We start from the raw sequence: 25,584 nt of genomic DNA, 5'->3' as shown, positions 1-25,584 counted from the left end.
CTGCAGGGGGGAGGCTGTCGCCTCAGACACCTCAACAGCACGTGGCAGCGACGCCTGAAGGGGTGACCCTGACTTCTGAATGACATACAGTGTCGGAAACCAAACCACCCCAATAAAAAAGCGAACAGGGCCTCCCCGGTGGCGCAGCGGTTGAGCGCTGGGTTGCGAAGCTGCCCGCGGCCTCTGCAGCGCCGGTTCGATCCCCGGCTGCTCCCCGGCCACCCGAGGAGGGTCCCACATGGCGCACAGACCTCTCCTGCCGCCCGCTGCTCCCCTCAGCAGTGTGCTTCGGTCCTTCTGCCTGCTCTGCTCCCCGCTCTGGCTCTGGTGAATCCTCTCACCCTCCCGCGCTCCTGAGTGTGCCCAGTGCTTGTGTGAATAAATAAATGAATGTTTAAAAAAAATGAACAAAGGAGACCCAAAACTTTAAAAAAGGGCCACAGCAAGTCACACGAGGGACTCCCATGTGGGGGTGCGGCCTCAGGACAGGAGGCGCGACAGTGGAGAACCGTCTTCCCACCAGCAGAGGGCCTAGGGCGCTTGACTGTGAACAGAAGGCTCTAGGCAGTGGCGGACAGGAGCCGGGTGCATTGAAAGCTCACTTACGAAGCTTCAGGTAGAGGCACCCTGAAGACAGGCAGCTTAAGTCGGGGGTGACGGGCGCCTCCTTGGTGGCGCAGGGGTTAATTAAGTCTCAGCCTTGGGGCCTCCCCTAGTGGCTGCTGGTGAGGCTCCCACAAAAACAAAAACAACAAAGCAAATTAAGTCTCAGCCTGTGAAGCTGTCCGCAGCCACTGCAGCCTGAGTTCGACTCCTGGCCAGGGAGCTATCCACAGGATGCAGCAGACCTCTCCTGTCTCCCGCTGCTCCCCTCAGCAGTGGGTTTCAGTGGATCCCCCTGTTCTGCTCCCCGCTCTGTCTCTGGGGAGTCCTCTCACCCCCACACCTCTGGCCTGCGCCCCAGCTCTTCTGTGAGTAAATAAATAAAATAAATCTAAAGGTCAGGTGTCCAATCACCGCGCGGCGAGGACAGGGAAGAGCCGGGACAGCCAGGCCGGCCTGGGGCGGGCTGACCGCAACCGCCCAGTGCGGACGGAGCTGGAAGAGCAGAACCGCCTCCGAACTGCCTGCTGTTAGGGAAGAGACGGAATCACCACCTTTCATTCTTTCCACGGAGACGCGGTGCTGCCCCACGCCAGCCCCGCAGAGCAGACCCAGGCATGTCATGCGACCGCTGTGGAAAGCCCCGGTCAGCCTAGTCCCGCTGACCAAACCACCACCGCACCTCCTCCTCCAAACGCAGCGACCTTCGGCGTGAGGACTTTGAGAGCCAAGTCACGGAGGTCAGCGGCATCGAAGCTCACCTGAGCGCCAGAGAGGTAGACAAAATGTGCACACGCTGTGGGGGGCCTGCGGGGACGGGGGGACGCACAAGCCGCACAAGTGGAGCTGGCTCGGCAGCGCGGCCTCCTTGCTGCAGCTTGGGGACGGGATGCCCAGAACTGACTACTAAGGCACCCCTGAACGTGGGTGCGTTGGCCAGCAGGGCCGTGGTGACCACCTGCCACGTGCACGGCACCCCACACCCCCAGCGTGAGCACGGTCCCTGCCGATTCTTAAGAAGAACATTTAGAAGAATCCAGGACAGGCCTCCCCGGTGGCGCAGCAGCTGAGCACTGGGCTGCCCGCAGCCTCTGCAGCGCCGGTTCGATCCCGGCCACCAGAGGAGGGTCCCACATGGCGCACAGACCTCTCCTGCCGCCCGCTGCTCCCCTCAGCAGTGTCCTTCGGTCCTTCTGCCTGCTCTGCTCCCCGCTCTGGCTCTGGTGGATCCTCTCACCCTCCCGCGCTTCTGACTGTACCCAGCGCTTGTGTAAATAAATAAATAAATCCTTTAAAAAAAAAAAAAAAAAAAGAATCCAGGACAAGTCGCCAAAGCAGAGACTCTCGGTGCAGAGACCAGGCGCGAGGGCAGGTCTGCACCCCGACCCGCAGGCAGAGGCCCTGAAAGGCCCCGGCTCAGGCAGGCCATTCTGGGGAAAGCCTGGCGACAGGCCCCGCGCCCTCCTACGGGGAGGCCCTCCCTGGGGCAGAGGGACAGCCTGAGGATCCCGACTGGGCTGCTCACGCCCCTTGGGGTCAGCACCCGCCCCACCGCCACCCCCGCCAGAGCCGGGGAGCCCAGATCCCCTCTGGGGCGAGGGGCGGGGCTGGGAGGAAGCACTTTTGCGCAGGGGGAAGGCAGCGACCGCCTGTCTCGGGGACGTGACCCCGCAGTCTCCCCGCGCCCACTTCCGACCCGCTCCACCGCGGAGCAGCAGTGACCGCGGGCACGAGGGGCGCCAGGTCCAGCGGCATGTCAGGGTGAGCCGCAGGCAGCCGGCGGGGCACCCCAGGCGGCGCAAGGGGAGCACGCGCCCAGGGGTCCAAGGTCCCGCCAGGCCGCGACCCGCAGGGCTCACAGGCAGCTCAGGCGAGGGGGGACTCCGGCCGGGGCCGCCGTCCACTCCAGCGGGAATGCTCACCCGGCCCGGCAGGTCACACGAGCCAGACCTGCGGCAGCTCCCGAGCAGGGCCTCTGCCCCCCGCCGGGCTGCCCCCAGGAGCAGGTGGCCACCACGGGCGGCCAGGGACGGGGCTCTCTGGTCTCTGGGGCGCGCACGCTCCCAAGGTCGGGGCAGAGAAACACTGTTGCGTCAAGGTCAACCTCGGCCCGCACAGACCTGAGGCCCTCAGCGACCCGGGCTCCCCAGCACCCCGTCTCCAACCAGCGCCGAATCCCACCGTCTCTGCCCCGGACGCGTCCTCCGGCGACGGCGGGTCGTGGGGTGTCTGTCTCCCCTGCTGTGCTTCACCGGGCGCCTTTCAGCCACACCCCAGCCGAAGTGCAGAGCCCGGAAGCAGGGCGTGCAGCCCCATGGTGGGACCCGAGAGCCCCTAAGAGCAGGCGGGCCCAGGCCACTCCTCAAGTCTCAGACCTGCCTTCGCCCTGGGGAAACAGGCCGGGCCCAAGCCGATGTCCCACCCCCCCCAGGCTCCTGAACGTCACGCGAGCCAACCCCCTCCCGCGCCCACCCCCGCCGCCTGCTCCGAGACAGACGTGGCACAGCCAAGACTCGCAGAAGCAGCGCAGACTAAGGGCCCCACGGATGGGGCGCGGCAGACAGACATGACCCCTGGGGGACAAAGAGGGGCGACTGCAGTGGGCCTGGGGAAAGGCGGGAACTGAGCCACCCTCCACCGTCATCCGCAGGGCGGGGCAGGGCGAGCCTTCAGGGGCGGTGCCGAGCGTCCCGTTCTCCTCCAGGAAACCTTAGCTCCCGCCGGCCGACTATAAATAATGCACCAGGCCGGGCCTGGGCTAGCGGAGGCGCTCCGCGGGGAGCTGGCGCCAAAAGCCCAGGTTTCGTGCACAGTTCAACCGGCCCCTTCTAACTTCGTAGATGATGGCACTTCAGGGAACACTGGGAGACGGTCCTCGTGCCCAAGGGCTGTGCGTGCCCGAGGCGACGGGGACAAACACACCGCCCAGGGCCCCACAGCTCCCCGCCCCCGTCAAGCTCAGGCCCGCGTGTGGACACGCTGCCAGGGGCCTGAGATCACCTGACTCTCCACATCCCAACTCTCAGTCACCACGAGGCGTTCCCAGACGCGGGACACTCCCCGCCTCTCCCGAGTCTCCCTGCCTAAGAGCCTTGCGCAGGTTACTAAGATTGCTCCGTCCCTTGCGGGCCAGAGACAAGACCAAAATGGAGCTTTAAGGGGAACAATCGCCCACCTGCAGACGGCTACTCATTTTTCTTTAAATATTTGTGCATACAAGAACTGGGTGCAGGCCAGAGGTGCGGGGGATGAGAGGACTCCCCAGAGACAGAGCGGGGAGCAGAACAGGCAGATCCACTGAAACCCACTGCTGAGGGGAGCCGCGGGGAGACAGGAGAGGTCTGCCGCGCCGTGTGGGTAGCTCCCTGGCTGCCCGAGGATCGAACTCATGCTGCAGAGGCTGCAGACAGCTTCTTAGTGTTGTGCTTAAACCCTTGCACCACCACGGAGGCCTTGCCGCTCATTATTTAAGCAACATTTTTTTATTTATACAAGAACTGGGGTGCAGGCCAGAGCACGGGAGGGTGAGAGGATTCACCAGAGACAGAGCGGGGAGCAGAGCAGGCAGAGGGACTGAAAACACTGCTGAGGGGAGCAGCGGGGAGACAGGAGGGGTCTGCTGCGCCCTGTGGGCAGCTCCCTGGCCAGTATCGAACCGGCACTGCAGAGGCTGTGGACAGCTTCACAGCGCTGCGCTCAACCCGCTGTGCTACTGGGGAGGCCCTATTTAAGCAACAATTTAAGAGGCCCCGTGTCTACTAAAGGCGCGTTTCCTTGTCCTTAGTTTAAAAAATCAACAAGTTAAAATACTACTTCAAAGAGGGCCTCCCCGGTGGCGCAGCGGTTGAGTGCTGGGCTGTAGGCTGCCCGCAGCCTCTGCAGCGCCGGTTCATTCCCCAGGCGGCGCCGAGGGTCCCACAAAAAAACAAAAAACACTACTTCAATGAAACCAGTAAGAATTTTAAAGAATGGGCCTCCCCGGTGGTGCAGCGGTTGAGCGCTGGGTTGCGAAGCTGCCCGCGGCCTCTGCGGCGCCGGTTCGATCCCCGGCTGCTCCCCGGCCCCCGGAGGAGGGTCCCGCATGGCGCGCAGACCTCTCCTGCCGCCCACTGCTCCCCTCAGCAGTGTACCTCGGTCCTTCTGCCTGCTCCGCTCCCCGCTCTGGCTCATCCTCTCCCCCTCCTGTGCTCCTGACTGTACCCAGGGCTTGTATACATAAATAAATGAATCTTTTAAAAAAAAGAATTTCAAAGAAAACATTTTTTTCAGTGTTTATCTTGGGGCGTCAAGCTAATCTCCCGCGATACTGTTCGCTGTTCGCTTAACAAAATGGAAATCGAGCAGTTTCACAAGACACAGGAGACACCTCCAGGGACGGCTCCCGTCCTGTCACCTGCCGGCTTCTCAGGACGGCCTCGCAGAGGCGCGACTGTCACCCCGCGTCACCCACCATCCAGTCACAAATTCGCTCTTACCCCGGAGGAGCTGAGCGGGGGCGTCGTCCCCTCAGAACCCGGGAGGCCAGGCCAGGCCTGGACCAGCGTCACCACCTGCCGAGCAGGACCCTGAGCCGCGGCGGCATCCAGCCTCTCCCCCTGCAGAGCCCGGGATCGCAGCCCCTCACCGGGCTCGGGACGGGCACCGCAGGGCGCGGCGCTGTCGAGGCGGGGGGAGAACACGGGAGCGAGACGCCCTGCAGGCGGCGAGGCCCAGAGGCGGGGCGGCTCTGGGGCGCAGGGGCGGGGAGAAAGACCCCCCAGGCAGGACCCTGCAGCTGCCGGAGGCCCGCCGGGAGGGCTGCGGGCCCAAAGGGCTGGAAGACCCCCGGCCACAACCCCGGAGGACGCCCGGCCCGGCCCGCGGCTCCCGCCTCCCCCCGGAGCGAACCCCACCCGGAGCCCGCGGGCCGCCCGCCCGGAGCCCGCACCAGATGCGCGGGGCGCGAGCGCAGGGCCTCCCGGCGGCCCCGGTTCTCCCCCGGAGCGCAGCGCGGGGACCCGCCCCGCCGCCGGCACCCCGGGGCCAGCGCCGGGCCAGGACAGCGCGGCCCCCCGACCCCGGCGCGCACGGGAGGGGGCGCTCGCCCCGCGCAGGAGGCCCCGGAGCAGCGCCTCGGGCTCGGGCCCCGGGGACGCGGCGGCCGCACCGGCCGGGGCCGCGGGGCACAGCCGGGCGCACGGCCCCCGGGGGACCCTCGCCCGCACCCCGCCCCGGGAGCAGCCGCGCCCCTGCCCAGGACTGCCGGCCCCGGCCCCACCCGACCGCGGGGGCCTCCGCCCGCAGCCCGGCCCGGCCCGGCCCGGCCCGGCCCACTCCCGCCGGCCAGGCCCGTCCCCGGCTGGTCTCCCCGCGCCGGCCCCCCAAAGCCATTTTGCCGGCGCTCTCCGCCCCTGCCGTCGGGTCACCCCCAAACTGCCCCCGGCCCCTGGGCGCCCCCCCGGCGGCCGACCTCGGGAAGCGGGGGACACGCGGCGCCCCGCAGGCACCCGGCGGGCCGAGCAGCTCCCGAAGCCGGCGGCCGGGCCAGCGGGCCTGGCGGGGGCGACGCGGCGCCCACGAGGCTCCCGGCCCGGCCCGGCCCGGCCCGCGGACCCGGGACCCGACCCGCCGCCCCGACCCCGCCGCCCTGGACCCGCCGGCCCGGCCCGGCCGAGCAGATGCTGCCCCCCGGCCCCCGGCCCCGTGCACCCCGGACCCCCGGCCCCGCCGGCGCCCCGGGCTCCCCGCACCCCCGGCCCCCCGGGCTCCCCGCCCCCCCGGCCCCCGGCTCCCCCCGGCCCCCCCCGGCCCCGCCGCTCGCCGGCCCCGCCGCCCCCCCGGCCCCGCCGCCCGGGCCGCCCCAACGGCCCGCGGAGGACGCGCCGCCCGCCCCGCCCCGGCCCCGGCCCCGCGCGCTCACCCGGGACGGCGCCGGCTCGGCCTCGGCTCCGGCGGGCGGCGCTGGCGCGACTCGCCTCCTTTCTCCTTCTCGGCAACAAACAGGAAGCGCGTCACGCGCGCCCACGTCGCTTCCGCCCGGCCCTGACGCCGCGCGTGCGCAGCCGCCCCGCCCGCCTTCCCGAAGCTTCGCGCGCGCGGGGGGCGGGGCGCGCGCTCCGCAGGTCCCGGCCCCGCCCCCCGGAAGAGACGCCGCGGGCGGCCGCGCCCGCCCCCCGCCCCCCGCCCCCCGCCCCGGCCGCGCCCGCCCCGCCCCCCGCGCGCGCGGGCCGCCGTGGGGTCGCCCCAGCGGCCGCCCCCCGGGAACGCGCCGCCCGCAGCGCGGGCCCCCGGAGCCGCCCCCCCGCCGGCCGCCCGTCCCGCCTTTTTTGTGCCGAGAGGACGGGGGCGCGGGCGGAGGGGCTCCCCGAGACGGCGGGGGCGGACGCGGGAGCCCCGAGACGCGAGCCCGCCGCGCCGGGGGGGCGCTGGGGGCGCCGGGAACGCGCTCGGGCGGGGCCTGGGGGCGGCCGGGAGCGGGGCGGCCCGACGGCCCCCGGAACCCGCGGCGGGGGGCGAGCCCGGGCCCGGGCGGGGGGGCGGGGCGGGGCCGAGAGCCCGACGGGAGCGCGGAGCCGCCGGGCCCCCCGCGCCCCCGCGCCCCCGGCCCGGACCGCGCGCCGGCCGAGCTGCGCCCCGGCTCGCGGGGCCGTGGTGGTCGCCGGGGCCGTGGGGGTCGCCGGGGCCGCGGTGGTCGCCGGGCGCGTGTGCGGTGCCCGCGGGCGGGGGGGCGCGGGGCCGGGCCCTTCCCGCCCCCCCGCGCGGCGCGTCCAGCCCGGGGCGGCCGCGCGGGTCGGGCCGGGAGCTGCGGGCCGGGCCGGGGGTGGCGGACGGCAGAGCCGGGGCGCCCCCAGCCGCGGCCAGGGGGGCCCGGCCGGCCCCCCCTCCCCGGCGCCGCAGGGCCCCGCAAGGGCCGGCCCGGGGCCCCGAGGCTTCCGCCGTGTCCGAAACCCGCGGACTCGCTTCCCCGCCGGAGGCCCGCGGCCCTCGGAAGGCGCAGCCGGGCCCCGGCCCCGCGTCCGCAGGCTCAGCTGCAGCCTGGACGGGCGTCCGCGGGGGGAGGCCGGCTGGACGCGGCGCCTCCCTGCGGGGACAGCGGGGCAGAAGCCGCCGGGGCCGGGGCCCAGCCTCCCCCGGCAGGGCCTGCCGCGCCCCGCGCCCCGGGCGGCACCGCCGGGGGTCAGCGCCCCGCTCGGGAGAGGCCGGCGGCGCCGGGCGGGGCCCCGTTCTCTCAGAGCCTGTTTTTTTCTAAATACGTGTCGGTGCACCCGGGAGCCGCGCAGGCCGGAGGCGGGGTCGGAGGAGTCCCCAGAGCCGGAGCGGGGGGCGGAGCGGGCGGAGGACACTGCGGGGGGCGCGGGCGCAGGCGGGTCTGCCGAGCGGGGGGCTCCAGGCCCCACGCGAGAGCTCGCGGCGGTGAGCGGGTGCGGGCAGGAGAGCTGGGAAGGAGGCGCCGCGGAGCAGAACCGGCCCGGGCGCTGCGGGCGGGCGGGGGCGCGGGCGGGGGCGAGCACAGCCCCCCACCCGCTGCAGGAAGGAACGGCGCCCCTCAGGCGCCAGCGCCCAGGTCCGCGAGCTCGGACCCGGCCGGCGCAGGCGGCCGGCGCTGTGGCCTCAGGAGCGCAGCCCCGAGGGCAAGACGCGGAGAGGAGGCCTCGGGGAGTCTCCGGCCCTGTCAGGTGCTGCACCGTCGCCCCGTCCGCAGCCAACAGGCCGCCCGGGAGGAGCGAGCCCTCCGGAGAGAGGACGGTGCGGGGCAGCCTGGGCCCCGGCGCGGGGCACGGCCCTCCTGCCCGCCCGCGCGGGGGCTTCTCCTGGCCAGCTCCCCCTCCAGGGCCGCCTCCTGCCCGCCCGCGGCCTGCGCTGCGCCGCCGGGTTCTCCCCACGGCCCCTGGGGCAGCCGCCCCCTCGGCGTCCGTGCAGGCGGCCTTTCCCCGCCCGGGGCCTCAGCCGGCGTCTCCCCCAGGAGAAGCTCGCCGGGGCCTCGCCGGCCGCGGGGAGGGGGCGCTGGGGAGACCTTCGCGAGTGACCGCGAGGACCCCGCTCTCCCAAGCCAGCGCCTCCAAGCACACGGCACTCTCGTCCCAGACTTGCCCGCCTCCTGCTGCTGCTTTCCTGTGGGTCCCCCAGGAGGTGCCGAAGCTTCGGGCGGCGGCAGCCCCCGGGGGTCAGCCCTGGAAGGCTGGGCGCTTGCCCGTGCCGGGAGAGGTGACTGGGTGCTTCACGGGAGAGCGTCACCGGGCGGGGAGAGGGCGCCCCCGATCCCCCAAACGGCCGGCTGTGCTTCCCGCCACCAGCCGCCGAGACAAGACTGAGCTGCCGTGCGGGCGGCACCACACGGAGGGCGGCGGCGGAGCAGGCCACACGCGCCGGACGCTGCGAGGGCCACGGCGCGGCCTGCCATGGACGGGCGGCGGCCCGCGTGCCGGCACAGGCCGGAGGCCGGAGCGGACGGGGCGCGAAGCCGAGCCGGCGCGCGCGTCCGGGTCTCGGGCCAGCGCGGGTGCGCGTCCAGGGCGCCCGGGGGCGGGTCCGCTCACCCTGCCGGCGCCTTGGCGTGGAGACGGCGTCAGGCCCCTGCCCGGGCCCTGGGGCCGCGCCGTCCTGTCCTCGGGAGCTCCGGGAGGGCCCGGTGGCCGCGGGAGGGGCTGCGTTCCCCGCCCGCCCGGGCATCCGAGGGCAGAGCTGCGGGGCCGATGGCGGCGAGAAGGCCGGGAGCGCCGCGCGGAGCCACGATGCTCTGGGGCGCGAGCCGGGCGCGGGAAGGGGCTTCGGCACCGTCGCGGTGGGGCCCGCGAGGGGAAGAAGAGAGTCTCCAAATCCCGCGCCGGGAGTCGCCCCTCCCCTCCCGGGGCCGTGTCCAGCCCCACAGGGGTGGCCCAGAGCAGGGCCGCGGGGCCCGCAGCCGGCCGGTCTCGGCCCGCCCCGGCGGGACCCGCGGCGGAGGGTGAGAACAGACAAGTCTGGGAGGAAAAGAGCAACATCAAAACCACCCTAACCGCGGCCCCGTCCCCTGCCCCGGGCTCACCCCCGTGGGTCCCGGCCCGTCCGGGACCAGGAAGCCGGGGTGGCCTGGCCACAGGCCTCTGCTCCTGGGCTCCCCGGCTCCTCCCGCCCCTCCCTCCTTCCCCGCCTCCCCCCGGCTTCTCCTCCCCGCTCAGCTCACCCTCCTTGGGTGGGGCGGGGACCTGGAACCCACTTTCCCCGGGCACCCCCATTTCAAAACCTTCCTTCCGGCTGCGCACGCTGAGCCTACCCAGCTCTCCCCACTGGGGGTCGTGCCCACTGCCCACGCCAGAGTGGACACCGCTGCCCGCCGGTGCCCGGCTCCAGACCCAGCCCTGGGGGGTCCCCCTGGCGTGCGAGGCCCGCGCGGAGCCGGGGTGCGCCCAGGCAGCTGGAGCTCCCCGGAAGGAGGGGCTCCTAGGTGGGGACTAGAGTGTGGGGGAAGGAACACCCCAGAAGAGCCTCGAGCGAGACTCGGAGCGGAGTGAACGGCGAAGGGCCTGGGTGGCGGGAGAGGATTCCAGACTGACACCAGACGTGCCAGCCAGCCAGACACAGGCGCCGGCCTCGCGTGGCCCCGCGGCGGGCGGGGAGGAAGGGGGCCGCCAGGCTCCTGGGCCCAGAGGAGGCGGCTTCGGCTTTGCCAAGGAGGAGGCCGGGCTCGGGCAGGTGTGGGGAGCGGGGGCCAGGCGCTCTGTGCCCGGCGGGCTCGCAGGCGCCCAGTGGACACGGCGGGCGGCGCGAGTCCTTCCTCCCCAGGCTGACCGTGGAGGGCGGCTGCCCCTGTCCTGCGGGGGGACTCACCCCTCCCAAGCCGGGGAGGTCCGGCGGGAAGCCCCGAGGGCTCCAGCTCTCCTTTAAATGACACACTTGGCTTCTGGCTCTTTCGTTTTCTTCCTGCTGCTGAAATGTGCCTGTGGGCCGAGGCTGTGTGTGGTCAGCCGGAGGGTCCGGGGGCCCCAGCAGGCCCCTGGACCGCTCTCCCCAGGCCGGGGCCGCCTCTGCTACTCACAGCTGACACCCCACAACCCCAGGCCGGGCCGCCTCTGCTACTCACAGCTGACACCCCACAACCGGAGCAGGAAGTGCTGCTAGTCCCAAGACGACGGCGCGAGCTAGAAACTGTAACCGGGGCTGAAGCCAAGACCGGGCAGGTGGCGCCCCGGGGAGGGTGTGGTGAGGGCGGAGCGCAGAATGGGGGGGCTCCAGTGAGAACTCTGAGGGCCGTGGGGCCTCCCGGGTGCGCAGGGTTAAAGACACAGCACTATCAAGTTCTCTCCAGCCCCCGCAGCGCGAGTTCAATCCCCGGCCAGCCGGAAAGTTACCCACAGGGCGCAGCAGCCTCTCCAGTCTCCCCGCGGCTCCCCTCAGCAGTGGATTCCAGTGGATCCGCCTGTTCTGCTCCCCGCTCTCTCTGGGGAGTCCTCTCACCCCCGCACCTCCGGCCTGCACCCCAGCTCTTGCATGCGTAAATAAATAAATACTAAAAACAAAACCAAACCGAGTGGTCCTACAATGGTGCACGCAGGTGAAGAGCCCAGCGACCGATAAGCCATTTGGACAGTGTCCTCGGCCAGCTTTAGTGCCCCTTGCTGCCCCGGATCAAAACGAAAGTGACAGCAGGGGCCACCCCCGCCCCCAGCAGCACCCCCGCCCCCGCCCGCCCTGGAGCAGCGCGACGCGTGCAAAGTCAAGCCGTTGGAATGTGCCGTTCTGTGAGGTCACAGCTGATGGTCAAAGTCTGTGCAATAAATTTGCCATTTCATACGTTAAAAACAGCCAAACGTCAGCCATCGCATCTGGCTCAACCTGGTGCAAAGACTAAAGTTCAAAGATGATTTAACGCCCAACTTGAAGTACCACTTTGTAACACGTCATGGACCAGGGCAAGGCCGCCGGCCCCAGCTCCCGGCGCAGAGCCCCCGCCCCACCCTGCCCGCACCCCCTGCGAAGCCTTCAGAGCCCTGCAGGGTCCCGTCTCCAAGCCGCCCTGCACTTGTCACAGTTCACCTTTAAAATCCTAAAGCTAGGCCCTCCCTGGGGGCGCAGGGCCGAAGTCTCAGCATTAGGCAGCTGTCCGCAGCCTCTGCAGCACGGGTTCCATCCCCGGCCAGGGAGCCGCCCAGGGGGCGCACAGACCCCTCCTGTCTCCCCGCTGCTCCCCTCAGCGGTGGGTTTCAGTCCATCTGCCTGCTCTGCTCCCCACTGCGTCTCTAGGGGGTCCTCTCACCCCTGCACCTCTGGCCTGCCCTTGTATGCATCAATCAATAAAAATAAATGTTTAACAAAACAATTCAAAACCTACGTAAGAATACAAGGAGCAAAAAGGAAGCCAGTTGCGACACTAGAGTCCGAGCAAACGCTGGGACGAGCATCCCGCTTTCTCCGTGCGGGAGAAACTGTGTTGGGGAGAAGCATCTCCGCCACCGCTGAGGTTCAGCCGGGCAGCTGTGAATTACACTGGCAGGAGGCTTTTGTGCGGGAGGCCCCGACGCGAGCCCGAGCCGTCCAGCAGGTGGGGCTCCCGGGGCTGGCTAGAGGTGGGGCCTAGCGAGCTGGGGGGAGCGGTGGGGCACCGTGGCGAGGACCCACCTCCCACCGAGACCGTGTGGGTGAGGCTGTGGGCCTGGGTGGTGCCCGCCTTGCCCGACTCCCTGCCGGCAGGAGCCGCCGCTATGATGGGGACTCTCGGGGCGCTCAGTGTCAGGCAGAGAGGAGGGCTCCAGGGAGGCCCCCCTCCATCGCCTTCCCGGCGCAGCAGGCCTGAGTGCGCCCCCCAACCCCGCCGCACGCACCTCAGCGCAGCTTCCTGGCCGGGGGAGCCCATCGCCTCAGCCTGGTGGCAAAAAAAGCTTAGCAGCAGGCCCCAAATGGAGCCCTTTACGCCAGCCCTGACACCCGGCAAGCTGCAGCCTCGGATCCCCCCAGGGGACGTCACACCCGCCTGGGGCACCCGCAGCCCCGCGGCCTGAGGAGACCCGGCCCCTCCCGTGGGGCGGAGGCTGGGCCTGAAATGATCCTTCTGTTCTTGCGCCGGGAACCTCGTCCCGCTCTTGCTCTGGCCGAAAACCTCCCGTCGGGGCCGCTCCTCCGAGGACGCCCGCGGCCGTGGGCCGTGCAGGAGCCGCTTGCGAACGCCGCCCGCTCTCCAGGCGTCACGGGGTCAGTTCTGGTCTTTCTTGACACTGAAGACGACAGAGACGTGTCCTCCCGGGTCCGGGCGCGGCCCAGCTCCCGCGGGTTCCTCCTCCACCCTCCCGGCCTCAGGCCAAGCCTTGCTCGCAGCCGCCCGCTGCCGCTGCCCGGTGTCTGCCGGGGGCCTCCTGAGCGGCTGCCGCGGGTCAACCAGCCCCGGGCGAGCCGCCGCTCTCGTTGCCGGCACAGAGCCCCTGAGATGGCGGGGCTCCCTACACGAGGAGGGGGACGAGAACAGCGCCTGCCCACCGCTTCCAAGCACACCCGGGCTCCCCCGGGATGCGGCTGGTGGCCGGGGAAAGCGCGGCTGTGGCGTCCATGCCGGCCCTTCTCCGACCTCGTCTCGGCCGCGCCCGGGCCAGTGCCATCCTGACAGGTGAGCTGGATGAAGCCGCCGCACCCTTTTATTTTCTCTCTCTCTGAGTTACTATGTCTTCCTTCAAAATTACCTTTTTGGGGGGCCTCCCTGGTGGCGCAAGGGGTTAAGATGCAACCTATGAAGCTGTCCGCAGCCTCTGCAGGGTGAGTTCCATCCCCGGCCAGGGAGCTGCCCCCCGCGGCTCCCCTCAGCAGTGGGTTTCAGTGGATCCGCCTGTTCTGCTCCCCGCTCTGTCTCTGGGGAGTCCTCTCACCCCCCACACCTCTAGACTGCACCCCAGCTCTTGCGTGCATAAATAAATAAATCTTCAAAAAATTATCTTTCATGATCTCCTAAGAATAAATTATTCAAGTAGATTTGACAGAAGGTTTGTTTGTATTCTGGTGCCGCCAGGCAGGCCTGAGGGGTGTCCAGGGCCCCAGCTATGGGGGGTCCTTCCCTGTGGGTCTGGGGGGGCGGGCTGCAGAGGCCCTTCCCTCTCGCTGCCTGCAGCCCCCACCACCCGGCAGAGCTGTCCTCGGGCACCCAGGAATAAGCTGGCCTGGGCCAGCAGGCAGGTGTGGGAGGCATAGATAAGGGAGGTGGTGGGGTTGCTACAGCGACGGGGCGCGTGGCCCAGGCCTGCTGCAAAGCGAAAGCGGAAGCAGGGCCAGGACAGCTCTGTGTCAAAGGTCACGCCCAGGACCAGACAGCCCTGACAGCGGCCCAAACCCACTCCCAGTCTTGAAAGGGCGCCCCAACTCTCCCTCCCACGCAGCCTGCCCTCCTGGCAGGCGTCTCGATAGCCCTGTCCGCTTCTCCCCACCCCCCCATGGGCCCCAGGGCTGAACCCCCAGTGACAGGCACGCAGACCCCCACCTGTCTATGCCCGCCCCCATCCCCACCTCTGCCAGCAAGCACCTCCCAGGCGCCCCAAGTCAGAGGGTCCCCACGTCCGAGAGGCGCCGGCACCCCTAGGGCTGTGTCTTGGGAAAGTCCAGCCTGGGCGGCCACATGGCAAATCAGCACCCACCTCACCCCCCACCCCCACCCCGGACATTGCCCAGCCCAGTGCCTGTCCGGCTGGGGCTCCGCCGGGGGCCGGGACCCGGGAAACTGAGCAGTCAGGAAGCCACGGACAAAACGGAGGTATTTTGAGAGGAAAAAGGCATCAGCAGGAATAGCGGTGAGTGTTCTGTGAATTCCGGAGCTCGTGATTGTTCATGGGCGTCGCTGGCAGAAACCTGAGGTTCTTTGTGAAGCCTGCACAGAAGTGCTGGGAGCACCTCGGCCCACCGAGGCCTGAAACCTCTTTTTTTTTAAATTGAGTATTAATTTTTTAAAAAGATATTTATTCATACAAGCACGGGGTACAGTCAGAAGCGCAGGAGGGTGAGAGGACTCACCAGAGCCAGAGCGGGGAGCAGAGCAGGCAGAAGGACCGAAGGACACTGCTGAGGGGAGCAGCGGGCGGCAGGGGGGGTCTGCGCGCCATGGGGGACCCTCCTCCGGTGGCCGGGGAGCAGCCGGGGATCGAACCGGCGCTGCAGAGGCTGCGGGCAGCTTCGCAACCCAGCGCTCAACCGCTGCGCCACCCGGGGAGGCCCCCTCTCTTTTTTTTAAATTTATACAAGAGCTGGGGTGCAGGCCAGAGGTGTGGGGAGGGGGTGAGAGGACTCCCCAGAGAGAGAGTGGGGAGCAGAACAGGCAGACTGACTGAAATCCACTGCTGAGGGGAGCAGCGGGAGCCAGGAGGGGTCTGCTGCGCCCTGTGGGTAGCTCCCTGGCCGGGGATGGAACTGCAGCGGCTGCGGACGCTTCACAGCTGTCCTGGGACTGGGACTTAGCCCCTGCTCCCCCAGGGAGGCGCTGAGCTCTTATTTCTACCTTGATATAGTTCTCGAGGCCTAAGTCACCCTCTCGCTGTGCACAGCCAAGTGGCCTGTGGATGACGCCCCAGCTGCCCTCTCCGCTCTCCCCTTCTTGCTGCCGCACCTCTGCCCCCCAGAAGTCCCTGTGAATGAAACTCTTACCGCTTGCTTCTAAGCTGACTGAATGTTATTACAGGCGTCAGCAGCCCTGTGTGTCTGCCCAGGAACGCCGACCACGAGGACTGCTGCTCACAGTGCTGGAGGGCAAGGCTGGCCGGCCCCCCATCCCCAGCCTCGCCCCGCCCACCTGCCCCCCAGCCCCAGTCAGCCCCCAGCCGTGCCCAGCACTGATTCCACTGGCACCGGAGGCGCAGGAGCCTGAGGGACCAGGTGGCCACTCTGGAGCTGCCTTCCCGTTCCTCCTATGGCAAAATAAAGAGCAGAGCCGACCGTGGAATACTATGCAGCCAATAAGAAGGAAATTGGGTATGTTCTGACTCGGAAGCTTGTCCTTTTCTCACAATAGATGTGAATTTTTATTACAGGGACACGTTTCAAAACTTGAAATAAATATCAAGCAAAGACCAGGATCCAAGGGCTGAGGAGCAAGGAGGGGGGCTCAGGATGTGCTGGTGTCAGGTGAGTCCTGTGGCTACACCCCCAGCGCCCAGAGGGCTTCCTGGAATCAGCTCCCCACAAGTTCGCGGTAAGCGGTCGCCAGGGGAACCAGCGCAAGCAAACACGGGGCCTGGCTTCCTTGGCCGCTCCTCGGTGTCAGCTTCCAGCACGGCAGCTTCCTGCCCAGGCCACAAGGGCTCCCTGCCTCGGCCCCTCCTTGCACCTCCCCTCCTGGCCTGGAGGAGCAGCCACTGCCCCCCTATGGAGGGGCTGGCCTGAGCCCCCACAACGCCCCAGCTTGGGGTCCTAACCCCACCCTCTGGCTTTGCGCTCAAGAACCGCGGGGCGCCGTCCGGGCTGGCTCTGCAGGACGGGGCGCTGGCCGAGCTCGCCTTCCAGCCTGAACGGGGGCTGACTCAGTCGTCTGCAAATGGACGGGGGAGCGGGCAGCTCACGGGGGTATTTCCCAGCGCTGACCAGTCTTGACGACCACTCCACACCCCGTTAGCTGCCCCCTCTTCCCAAGGATGCCCCTGGCTGGTGCGAGGCGGGTGGTCTGACTGAGTGCAGGGCAGGGCTCAGGGCCCGCGGGCAGGGCTTCTGCCTTCACAGAGCCATCCAGGAGGCCTGCAGGGCGGAGATGTTAGGGCTGATAAGGAGAGCGACTGTCAGGCGCTGGGCCAGGTAGAGAGACTGGCGTGAGGCTGGGCGGGCGCGGAGCTCAGCCCCTGGGGCCAGCCAGAGTGGACACGGATTCTGGAGCGGACCGAGGGTTAAGGATCCGCACACAGGCCAGGGGCGGCCCCGCCACCCTGGAGTCTTTGCTTTTACTTCTCTTGCCCGTTCACCTGAGGGTTTGTCTGGGGTTCCTTTCACAGCTTCGCGGGACAAGAGCTCGTGGGGGGTTTAAGGATCCCCAGGGTGACCCCGCCCATCGGACCAGCTCCTCTGTCCTGTGTCCTCTGGATGGGGTGGCCCAGCGCACCCCACCCCAGGCCGCCCGCCCTGCAGGTGCTGGCTTTGTTAGGGGGAAAGGATGCCCTGAGCTAATCCCATGCAGGCTTTGTGGACCCCACCCCACTCCAGACCAAAGCCATCAAGACATTGGGAAAGACACATCCCGTCCCCACCAAGGGAGGGTGGCTGGGACCTGAGGGTGGGGTTGGGCAGCCAGGTTGGGTATAAAAACCAAACACGTGGGCCTTGGGCTCTGGCTCGCTGTTGCTCGCCTCCTGGCTTCACGGCTCCTGGCTCGCACCAGCTCTCAGGTGCCCTTTGGGATTCCTGATCGGCGGATCGGGGAGGACGCGTTTAAAACTTTGTCTCCCGCTTTTCTCCCTGAGCTGTCCATTTCCTCACTTCCCCTGCCCTTGTCAATAAACCTTTTACTAACCTTTCGCGTGTGCCTGCAGTGGAGCATGGATAAGTCCTTTTAAGCGCGCGGGTGAGGACCCACAGTCAGGCACCCCGTTTTGTATCGGGGCTGCTCTACAACAATTTGGGCACTGCCAAGAGGCTGGGGTCCCTGGGCCGGCCCCCCCACCCACAGTGGTGACAGGCCCTCGGGCAGCGGCCTCGGGCAGCGTCTCTGGCACGCGTGGCAGCTGCCCGTGAACCTGTCTTTATTTCCAGAAAAAGCGGAAAACCCGGCAGAAGGGGCTGCACAGCAGCATCTGGACTCCGGCCCGGCTCTAAGGCGCCGCTGCGGGCGTCACAGCCCAGCAGAGCCCACAGGGGCCGTCACTGGTGTGGGTTTGGAGGCGCTGGCTTGGGAGAGCGGGGTCCTCGCGGTCACTCGGGAAGGTCTCCCCAGAGCCCCTCCCCGCGGCGCCGGCGAGGCCCCGGCGAGCTTCTCCTGGGGGAGACGCCGGCTGAGGTCCCGGGCGGGCTCGCCGGGGAAGGGCCGGGAGGGGAAAGGCCGCCTGCACGGACGCCCGAGGGGACGGCTGCCCCGAGGGGACGGGTCTGCTGGGGCGGCCTGGCGGTCGCGGGCGGGGCCGTGGGGAGAGCGGCCTCCGCGGAGGGGCCGTGGGGAGAACCCGGCGGGCGCAGGCCGCGGGCGGGCAGGAGGCGGCCCTGGAGGGGGAGCTGGTGACAGGAGCCCGGCGCAGGCGCAGGCCCAGGCCCGTGTGGGGCGGCGCTGGGTTTTGTCCTTGGGCAGCGGGGCTCTTCCTGGCGGGCGGCGGTTTGCGCCTTGACCTCCATGTTGCCCCCTTCGGGTTGGCAGCGGCTCCCTGCCAGGCCCGGTGCTCCCTGGTGCCCCCTGACCGAGGCCCTGGCGCCTGACGCCCTCACTTTCTGCCGCTGGGTCCCGCGGCCCCCCCGGGCGTGGCAGGCTCCTGGCCGTGCGGGGCTCCTCGTCCGCTCTCTCTGCACTGGCGGCACCCGCCCGAGCGGGACAGCGCTTCTCCCGCTTTCCCCTCACAGGGGTGGGGCCCAGCTGTCTGCCGGCGTGACCTGTGACCTTTCACCTCTGCCCTGTCCCAGGGGCTTGGGTGCCTCATCAGCACCGCACCCACTCACCGCAGACTGGCCGCCTGCCCCCTCCTGGAGACCCCTCCCTGCAGGGCCTGCCAGGGCCCGCCCGGGGCTGCTGCCATGGCAGGGCCACCCTGCAGGGACCCGGCCTCCCTGAAAGGTCAGTCCCCTGCCTCAGGCCCAGGGGAGAACCTGTCCGGGCCCGCCCGCCCGCCCGCCCGCCCAGCCCCTCCCCTCCCAGGGCGCCTCCCTACAGAGACATCCCCAGGGTCCCGGGGACCCCCTGTGCTGCAGGAGGCCGTGGCGACTCCCAGGCTAGCGTGGGCGAGTGGGCAGGGCCCTCTGGGCAGAGGCAGGTCCCGGGCAGCGGGCAGGCGCTGAGGACAGTGTGCCCAGGCGGCCGCCGGCGGCAGACCTGCCCGTCCCAGTCCTCGCGGCCGGGCCGGGGACCCCGTCCTCGCTTCGTCTGGCCTCCCGCTGGTACTGACCTCGTTCCCAGATGCGTCACCACGGACCCTAACAAAACTCACCCTTGGTGGACACCGAGCCCAGGGCGCCGTGGGCAGCGCCCCTGCTCCGGGGCGGGGTACGCGTCCCCCCATTGTCCCTGGGCCAACCGCGTCCCCAGCGCTCCGGAGCCCGCGTCTCCTGCCGGCACCGGCCCTGGTGGCCCCTGCGAACCTGCAGGTGGACGCCGTGGGGGGCCTGTCTCCTGGGCTTGGACAACCGGGGCGGGGGGGGCAGTGTCCTCCTGGGCAGGCTGGGCCTGGAAGCAGGGAGGGCCCATCTGGGGGAATGTTCTGGGAGAGGATCTGGGCTCCACCCCAGCAAGCCGTGGTTGGCAGACCCCACGTGGAGAGCCCCGGACTACAGAAGAGAAAGGTGGGCGGGGGGCGCTGGCTGCGCTGTGCGAGCTGCTGGACGGGCAGCCTGCTGGGGGTCCAGCCCCCTGGGTGTGTGGGAGACGCCGCCTGGCTGCGGGTGCCGTGGAGACCCCGGCTCCCCTCCCCGGGCCACCACCCGCCTTGGCTGGGCAGCGTGCGTCCAGCCTTGCAGGACAGGAGGCTGGAGCGCCTGGCCCGGTGCGGGAGGCTGTGCCGGAGTGGGTGCCCGAGGGTTTGTGCGGCCTGGGGCGTGCGGTGTGTGTGTGTGTGGGGGGGGGCGGGCTTTCCTGTTCTGAGAAGGGGCAGCTGTGAAACGGGCCCGCCGGGAGAGAGCAGAGCTCCCGGGAGAACCAGAGCTCGGCCTCCAGGAAGCTGGTGGGAGGGGAGACCCGGGAGCCGCCTCTGCCCAAGCAGGAAACACCAAGCGAGACTGGGGGTGCCCCCAAGCGGCAGGGCTGCCGGGCAGGGGGCGGGGCACCCGGGTGATCCTGGATCTGGGCTCGAGAGGCGCAGGGCCTGAACAACCAGCTGTGAGGTCATGGAGGGCGAAGCCGCGCGGGCCAGCTGGACGCCTGATTCATGGGGCGCTTCCAGCTCCCCAGGGTGAGTCAGGCCCAGCCAGTGCCTGGCCCAGCCCTGCGGGCAGCCCGTGCCATCCCTCCCGGACCGCACGGCAGCAGACCCGGCCCCTACTCGTCCGCGAGCTGGGTCTTCTCTGTGCCTGTCTCGGGGGAAACCGAGGCACGGTGTGGCCGGGTGCATGCCCAGTGCGGGCGGGCCTGGTGGTGGCCTCGCCCAGTGGGGCTGAGGTCCCAGCCTGGCGGTCAGGCCCTTTGGCCCGTGGCCTCCCTGGTCCACGCAGAGAGCTCCAGCCCTAGGCCCCGCCTGTCTCCACCGCAGGCCTGCCCTCCCTCCTCACCCATCGAGTGCGGCCTCCTGTCTACAGGCCCCGCGGCCACCGCAAGCGGGCAGGGGCTGCGCGCCAGGGTCGGTGCCCCCATGAGGACTCAGCTCTCGGGGCCACCTCTGCGCACCAGACCCGGCCGGTTTCCTGGAGTGGCCCTGAGCCCCTACTCCCCGGCCGGGATGTCCACGTGAGCTCCAGCCTTGGGGCCTCGCTCTGGTGTCCACTCCGCGGCCACCCCTGACCTGTAGCCCAGCAGCCTGAGCCTGGAGGCGCTCCCTTGGCGCCGACAGGCCGCCTCGGCCCTGCCGGCTCTGCCTGCGCCATCCCAGGCCCGTCCTGCCCTGCGGGGCAGCCCCTCGGCTCCCGTCCCGGCCACACGCGCTGCCGCCCGCTCCGCGTGGGGGCCGGACCCGGCGCAGGGCTGTCCACGGCGGACGGGCGGCCGGCTCGGCCCCGGGCAGTGTGCGGCGGCCCCAGGGGGACTCCAGGCCCTGCCGGGGCTGGGTGGGGGGCCGCGGCCCCAGCTCCGCTGTGCCCCAGCAGCCCCGCGGGCGTCGGGGGAGCTGCTGGGGCGCTCGGTGCAGCGCAAGCGGCTGCCGGCGACTCCAACCCTCGCTGGGGTCCCGCCGCCACGCGCGGGCGGCTCCCCGGCGGGCAGGAGGCCCGAGCAGGACACCCCCGGCTCTGCGTGGGGCCCGGGGAGGCGGCCGACGGGGGGGCGGGGGTCCCCTGGCCCAGGACGAGGGCGCCGCGGCCGGAAGGGCCCCCCACCGGGCCGAGACGCCGCCTCGGCCGTCCCCCCCGCGCCGGAGCCCCGCTGCACCCGCCGGGGTCCCCTCGCCGGGCTGGGTGCGGGGGAGCAGCTCGGGCTGCCGCAGCCCGGGGAGCTCGTCTCGGGGGCGGGGGCGGGGCCGGGCCGGGGGCGCCGCGCACGTGCGCGCGGGCGGCGGGGAGGGCGCGTGCGCGCCGGCAGGCGCATGCGCAGAGCAGCGCGACCCCCCCCCCGGCGCCCCCTGCCGGCCGCGGCGGGAGCCGCGCGCCCCCGAGCCCGGAGCGGCCCCCCCGCCCCCCACCGGGCGGGGCCCGGCGCGAGGGGGTGGGAGGCGCGGCCCGCGCCCACCCTCCGCGCGGCCTCCCGGCCCGGGCGCCCCGACACCCGGGGGAAGGGCCGCCGGCAGGGGCTCTGGCCGCGGGGTCCCGCTCCCCGCCGGGGCCCGCCGCCCCCGCCCCGTCCGACGGCGCCTCCACACCCCAGCCGGGACCCCGAGGCCGCAGGGCTCCCCGGTCCCGGTGGCGGCGCACGCGCTCGGGCGGGGGGCGCCCGGGGGGGGCGAGGAGCCCCGCGGCGCCGCTGCTCTGGGGCTCCCGGCTGGAGGGGCGCGGCCGGCGCCCCCGCGAGAGCCGCCCGACGGCCAGGGGGGCGGGCCGGGCCGGGCCGGGCCGGCGGGCTCGGAGGCCTCGGAGCTGGCGCGGACCGTCGCCCCGGCCGCCCGCGCCCCCGCTGGGCCCCCCGGCCCCCCGGCCCCGCGCGGGGCTGCGAGGCGGTGCAGACACTTAATTTATTACCCAAATTAAGAAATTATACACTTTGCTGTGATAATGGTCATTGTCTTAAAAGCGTCCTTCGCGTCCGCGGGGGCTGCGCGCGGCGGCCTCGCGGGACTAAAGTGCCGAGGGCCCCTCCCGCCGCGGGGGGCGCGGGGCGCGGGGCCGGCGGGCGGGGGCAGCGCAGGCGGGGCGGGGCGGGCCGGGCCGGGCCGGGCCGGGCCGGGGGGGCGCGGGAAGCGCCTCCGTGAAGCGCCCCGGCTTGTAAACAGCGCGCCCCGCCCGGGCCCCCGCGCGAGGCCGTCCCGGGCGGCGTCTTTGGTTAAGCGGGAGCCGCCCCCGGCCCGCCCGGCCCCCCCGCCCCGCCCCGCCCCGCCCCGGCCCGGCCCGGCCCGGCCCGGCTCAGCTCAGCTCGAAGCCCGCCGCGCACTCGATGGCGTAGAGCAGCTTCCCGCGCAGCAGCGCCTCATCCTGGAACTCGGGGAGCTTGAGCAGGTTCATGCAGGTGCTGGCCGTGGGCAGCCGCTCCAGGTCGGAGCCCCCGTTGTGGATGCAGAAGGCGGGGTACAGCTCCTGCAAGGGGCGCGAGGGCCTGAGCCGGGCGCGCCGCGGGGCTCCCTTCGCCGGCGCGCCCCCCCCAGGCCTCACCCCGCCCCGCCAGGCGTGGAGGTCGGGCCAGAGGCGGCCCGCGGCGGCTGGGAACGCAGCGCCCGGCAGAGGAGAGGCCGCATCCCAAGGGGCGCAGTGGGGGCCGGGCCAGGGTCGGGGCTGGGGCACCCGCGCCCGGAGCCGCCAGGCCACGTCTGCAAGGCCGCGCCCACCGGCCCCTGCCCGGGCTTGGGGGGAGGCCACACCAGCCAAGGGGGCTGCACTGCTGAGCCCGGCACCTGGGCACCAGGCCCTGGGGCAGCGCAGGCCCTGGAGCGCAAGCGAGAGTGTCACCCCCAGGCTCAGCCCCTTGGGCACAGGGGCGGGGCCCACCCGGGCTCGCCCCGCACGGACAGTGCGGCCTGCCCTCCGCCGTGACCAGAACCCAGGCCCTGCCGCTGGGGTCCCCTGTCACCCTCAGTGCCCTGGGGTTGAGAGGAGCGCCCGCCCCTGTGGCTGTGGGTCAGGGGTGGGGGGTGGGGGAGACACACGACCCAGCGTACCTTAAAGCCCAGGAGGGGGGGGCGGGAGCAGCTCGTCACAAACTTGAGCAGCTTGCGCTTCTCCTCGTCCGTGAAGCCCTCCACCACGCGCCAGAAGACTCTGATCACGGGGTGGTCGGCAGAGTAGCCTCCTGGATGGCGGGACGGACATTGAGGGCCGGGCAAGGGCACATGGAGTCCCCCCAAGGCCGGAGAGCAGAGGGCCCGGCGTGAGTCCACCCGGCACAGTCGCCTCTGGGGCAGGCCTGCGAGGCACCCTTGGGGACAGACCCTGGAGGGGCCGGGGCCGGGAAGGGGGCGCCAAGGGCTCCCGGCAGAGCCACCTTGAGGACTTGTGAGGCCCCCTGAGCCCACAGGTCGGAAGGGCACGGCCCGAGCCCCTGGCCAGGTGCGGGCGGGCTCAGCGCGGCCCCGGCCACCTCCCGGGCCGCAGGGCCTCCCCCTGGAGCTCTTCATCTAGGTGCTCCCTCAGCCGAAGTGACGGTGAGCCACTGCCCCGCCTGCCGATATGCCGCAGAGTAACAAGGACGAGTGTCTCAGGTGCACCGACCACGTGACCACGCTCACACTCCGGGCTGCGGGGGGCCGGGCAGGCGTGGCAGTGGGGCCAGCTGCCCTCTTGAGCGCCGCGGTCCAGCTCCGCGCCTGCCACCGGCCGTGCCCACCGCCGGCCCGCCCAGGAGTGGGTGCCCACCCTGTCGGAGCCACCGCCACCTCGGACCTCAGCGGCCCAGCCGCACCCTCACCGCGCCACCAGCGCCCCGTCTGTCCCCCTAGCCGCGGCAGCCTCCCGAGGGCCCTGGGTGCTGCGTGTGACCGGCAGGGACACCCTCGCCTCACTGCCCGGGGCGATGCCCACGGGACAGCGCTGCAGCCAGCGTCCAGAGCCCCTCCCGGGACCCACACGCCCACACTGCTGGGCCTCCGGCTCCCGCCAGGCCGGCTCTGAGGGCCAGCGCCCACCACCGACTAGGGCCCAGCTGCACACCCCGGCTCCGACCTCGGCCGGTGGGCAGAAGGCCCGGGCTGGGAAGTGTTCACGCTTTTTGACGAGGGGGGATGTCCGGCCCTGTGGGCTGTGGACGTCCACTCAGGCCCTTTGCCTACTGTCTGCGACTGGGGCTGCCTACCAAGGCCTTAGCCGCAGGGACCTTGGGGGGCTCTGCCTGAGCCGCCCCCACCCCCAGGCTTTCTCGCCCCTTTTCTGTTTTACTGATTTTTAACCTCCCCCCCCCCGCCCCCGCGCCCCTTCCCTGCGCCCTCGCAGCGTCTGCGGCAGTCCACCGCGCACTGCTGGGTTTGCGTCTTTCCATGTGACTCGCCTGACCCCAGGGGACTCCCTCAGCCTCCCGCACCCAGCTGCCCCCTTCCTCACGGCGCACACCACAGCACGGTGTGGAGAGGCCAGTCCTGACCAGGCCGCCGCGTCCGGGCTGCTGTGGACGCTGAGGGGCTCACGGGGTCCTGTGCTGGCTTCATCTTCTGGGGCTGCGGCTGGTGCGGGCGCTCTCCCCTCCTCTGCAGCACCCGGCCGGGGCCTCTGGTGGGTGCTGCCTCCCGGGCGCGCGGCGGTCTCACGGTGCGGTGCCTGTGACCTGCGCCCCCAGAAGCCGGGCGGGGGATGCTCCGCCCACCTCTCAGCTGGGCGGGCTGCGCCTCCTCCATCTTGCATCTCAGTTCCATTGTGTTTCCTTCCAGCGACAGGTGTGTCCTTAGCTGCCTTGTATTTACCGTCACTGCCCGAGAGCTTTTAATCTGAGGTCACTCAGATGTTTTGTTTTTAATTCCCTTGCCATAAGGGTCTGGTCACCAAAGCCTCTCAGGCCTGAGGGCCGGATGCACCGCCAGAGCTGCCGTCCACGCACACTGCACTGTCCCAGCTGCTGCCCACTGGGAGTTCGCTCTGGCGCTCTGGTTCACGAATGGCCCCACTCGCCGTCCCGACGCCGTCCTTCCCACTGCGTGGCCGCAGCTGCCGCCCTACATCAGGCGCTGGCCTGCAGTGGGCTAGTTTCTGGGCCTCAGGCCTGTGTGCTGGCCCGTGTGTCTACTTCTGTGCCAACACCATGTTGTTTCCGAGGCTGCTGCTGTATAGTAAAGCTTGGACCCACTCTGCCCTTTCGACCACTGGCTTGGCTCGTTGCTAAGAGTTTCTCGTTAAGAGTTTTTTCTCACGGGCCTCCCCGGGGGCGCAGCGGCGGAGCGCTGGGTTGCAAAGCTGCCCGCGGCCTCTGCAGCGCCAGTTCGATCCCCGGCTGCTCCCCGGCCTCCGGAGGAGGGTCCCGCATGGCGCGCGGACCTCTCCTGCCGCCCACTGCTCCCCTCAGCAGTGTCCTTCGGTCCTTCTGCCTGCTCTGCTCCCCGCTCTGGCCCTGGTGAATTCTCTCACCCTCCCGCGCTTCTGACTGTACCCAGTGCTTGTATAAACAAACAAACAAACAAATAAATAAACATGCCTCTAAAAAAAGAAAAAGAAAATGCATACATTGTGCAAAAATGAAAAATGATGTAAGAATTATATAAAATAAAATATTAAAAAAATTATTTAAAAAAAAAAAAAGAGTTTTTTCTCAGGCTTCCCTGGGGCCTAAGGGTGAGTCTCAGGCTGTCACCACTGAGGCCTGAGTCCATCCCCGGCCAGGGAGCTACCCACAGGGCTCAGCAGACCTCTCCTGTCTCCCCGCTGCTCCCCTCAGCAGTGTGTTTCAGTGGATCTGCCTGTTCTGCTCCCCACTCTGTCTCTGGGGAGTCCTCTCATCCCCCTTGCACCTCTGGCCTGCACCCCATATTTCTTTTTTTAATTTATACAAGAGCTGGGGTGCAGGCCAGAGGTGCAGGGTGGGGTGTGTGTGAGAGGATTCCCCAGAGACAGAGTGGGGAGCAGAACAGGCAGACAGAGCAAAGTACACTGCTGAGGGGCGCAGCGGGCGAGGCAGGAGAGGTCTGACGCGCCATGTGGGAATCTCCCTGACTGGCTGTGAATCGAACCTGT

The 25,584-nt window shown here is 70.2% G+C and overlaps 2 protein-coding genes across 3 annotated transcripts in view; both read right to left on the bottom strand.

The window, feature by feature from the left end:
* The window catches only part of DNAJB6 (DnaJ heat shock protein family (Hsp40) member B6), a 32,332-nt gene extending 25,772 nt beyond the window's left edge, over positions 1-6,560 (bottom strand). The window contains exon 1 of one of the 2 annotated variants that reach the window (XM_037516510.2): positions 6,503-6,560. The gene's annotated coding sequence lies outside the window, so the exon portion shown is untranslated. The remainder of the gene's footprint in view (positions 1-6,502) is intronic. The other variant, XM_037516503.1, reaches the window with a different exon arrangement.
* Positions 6,561-21,828: 15,268 nt separating this feature from the next.
* UBE3C (ubiquitin protein ligase E3C) overlaps positions 21,829-25,584 on the bottom strand; it is a 47,887-nt gene continuing 44,131 nt past the window's right edge. Inside the window, exons 22-23 of the mRNA XM_037516491.1 lie at positions 22,593-22,723; positions 21,829-22,014 (exon numbers count right to left, since the gene is read on the bottom strand). Coding sequence (XP_037372388.1) covers positions 21,844-22,014; positions 22,593-22,723 — 302 coding nt within the window. The 3' untranslated portion in view covers positions 21,829-21,843. The remainder of the gene's footprint in view (positions 22,015-22,592; positions 22,724-25,584) is intronic.

Source organism: Talpa occidentalis, unplaced genomic scaffold, assembly GCF_014898055.3.
Source record: "Talpa occidentalis isolate TD23 unplaced genomic scaffold, MPIMG_talOcc4v2.1, whole genome shotgun sequence".
NCBI lineage: Eukaryota > Metazoa > Chordata > Mammalia > Eulipotyphla > Talpidae > Talpa > Talpa occidentalis.
The sequence above is the reverse complement of the archived record's forward strand: the minus strand, read 5'-3'. Positions and strand labels throughout refer to the sequence as shown.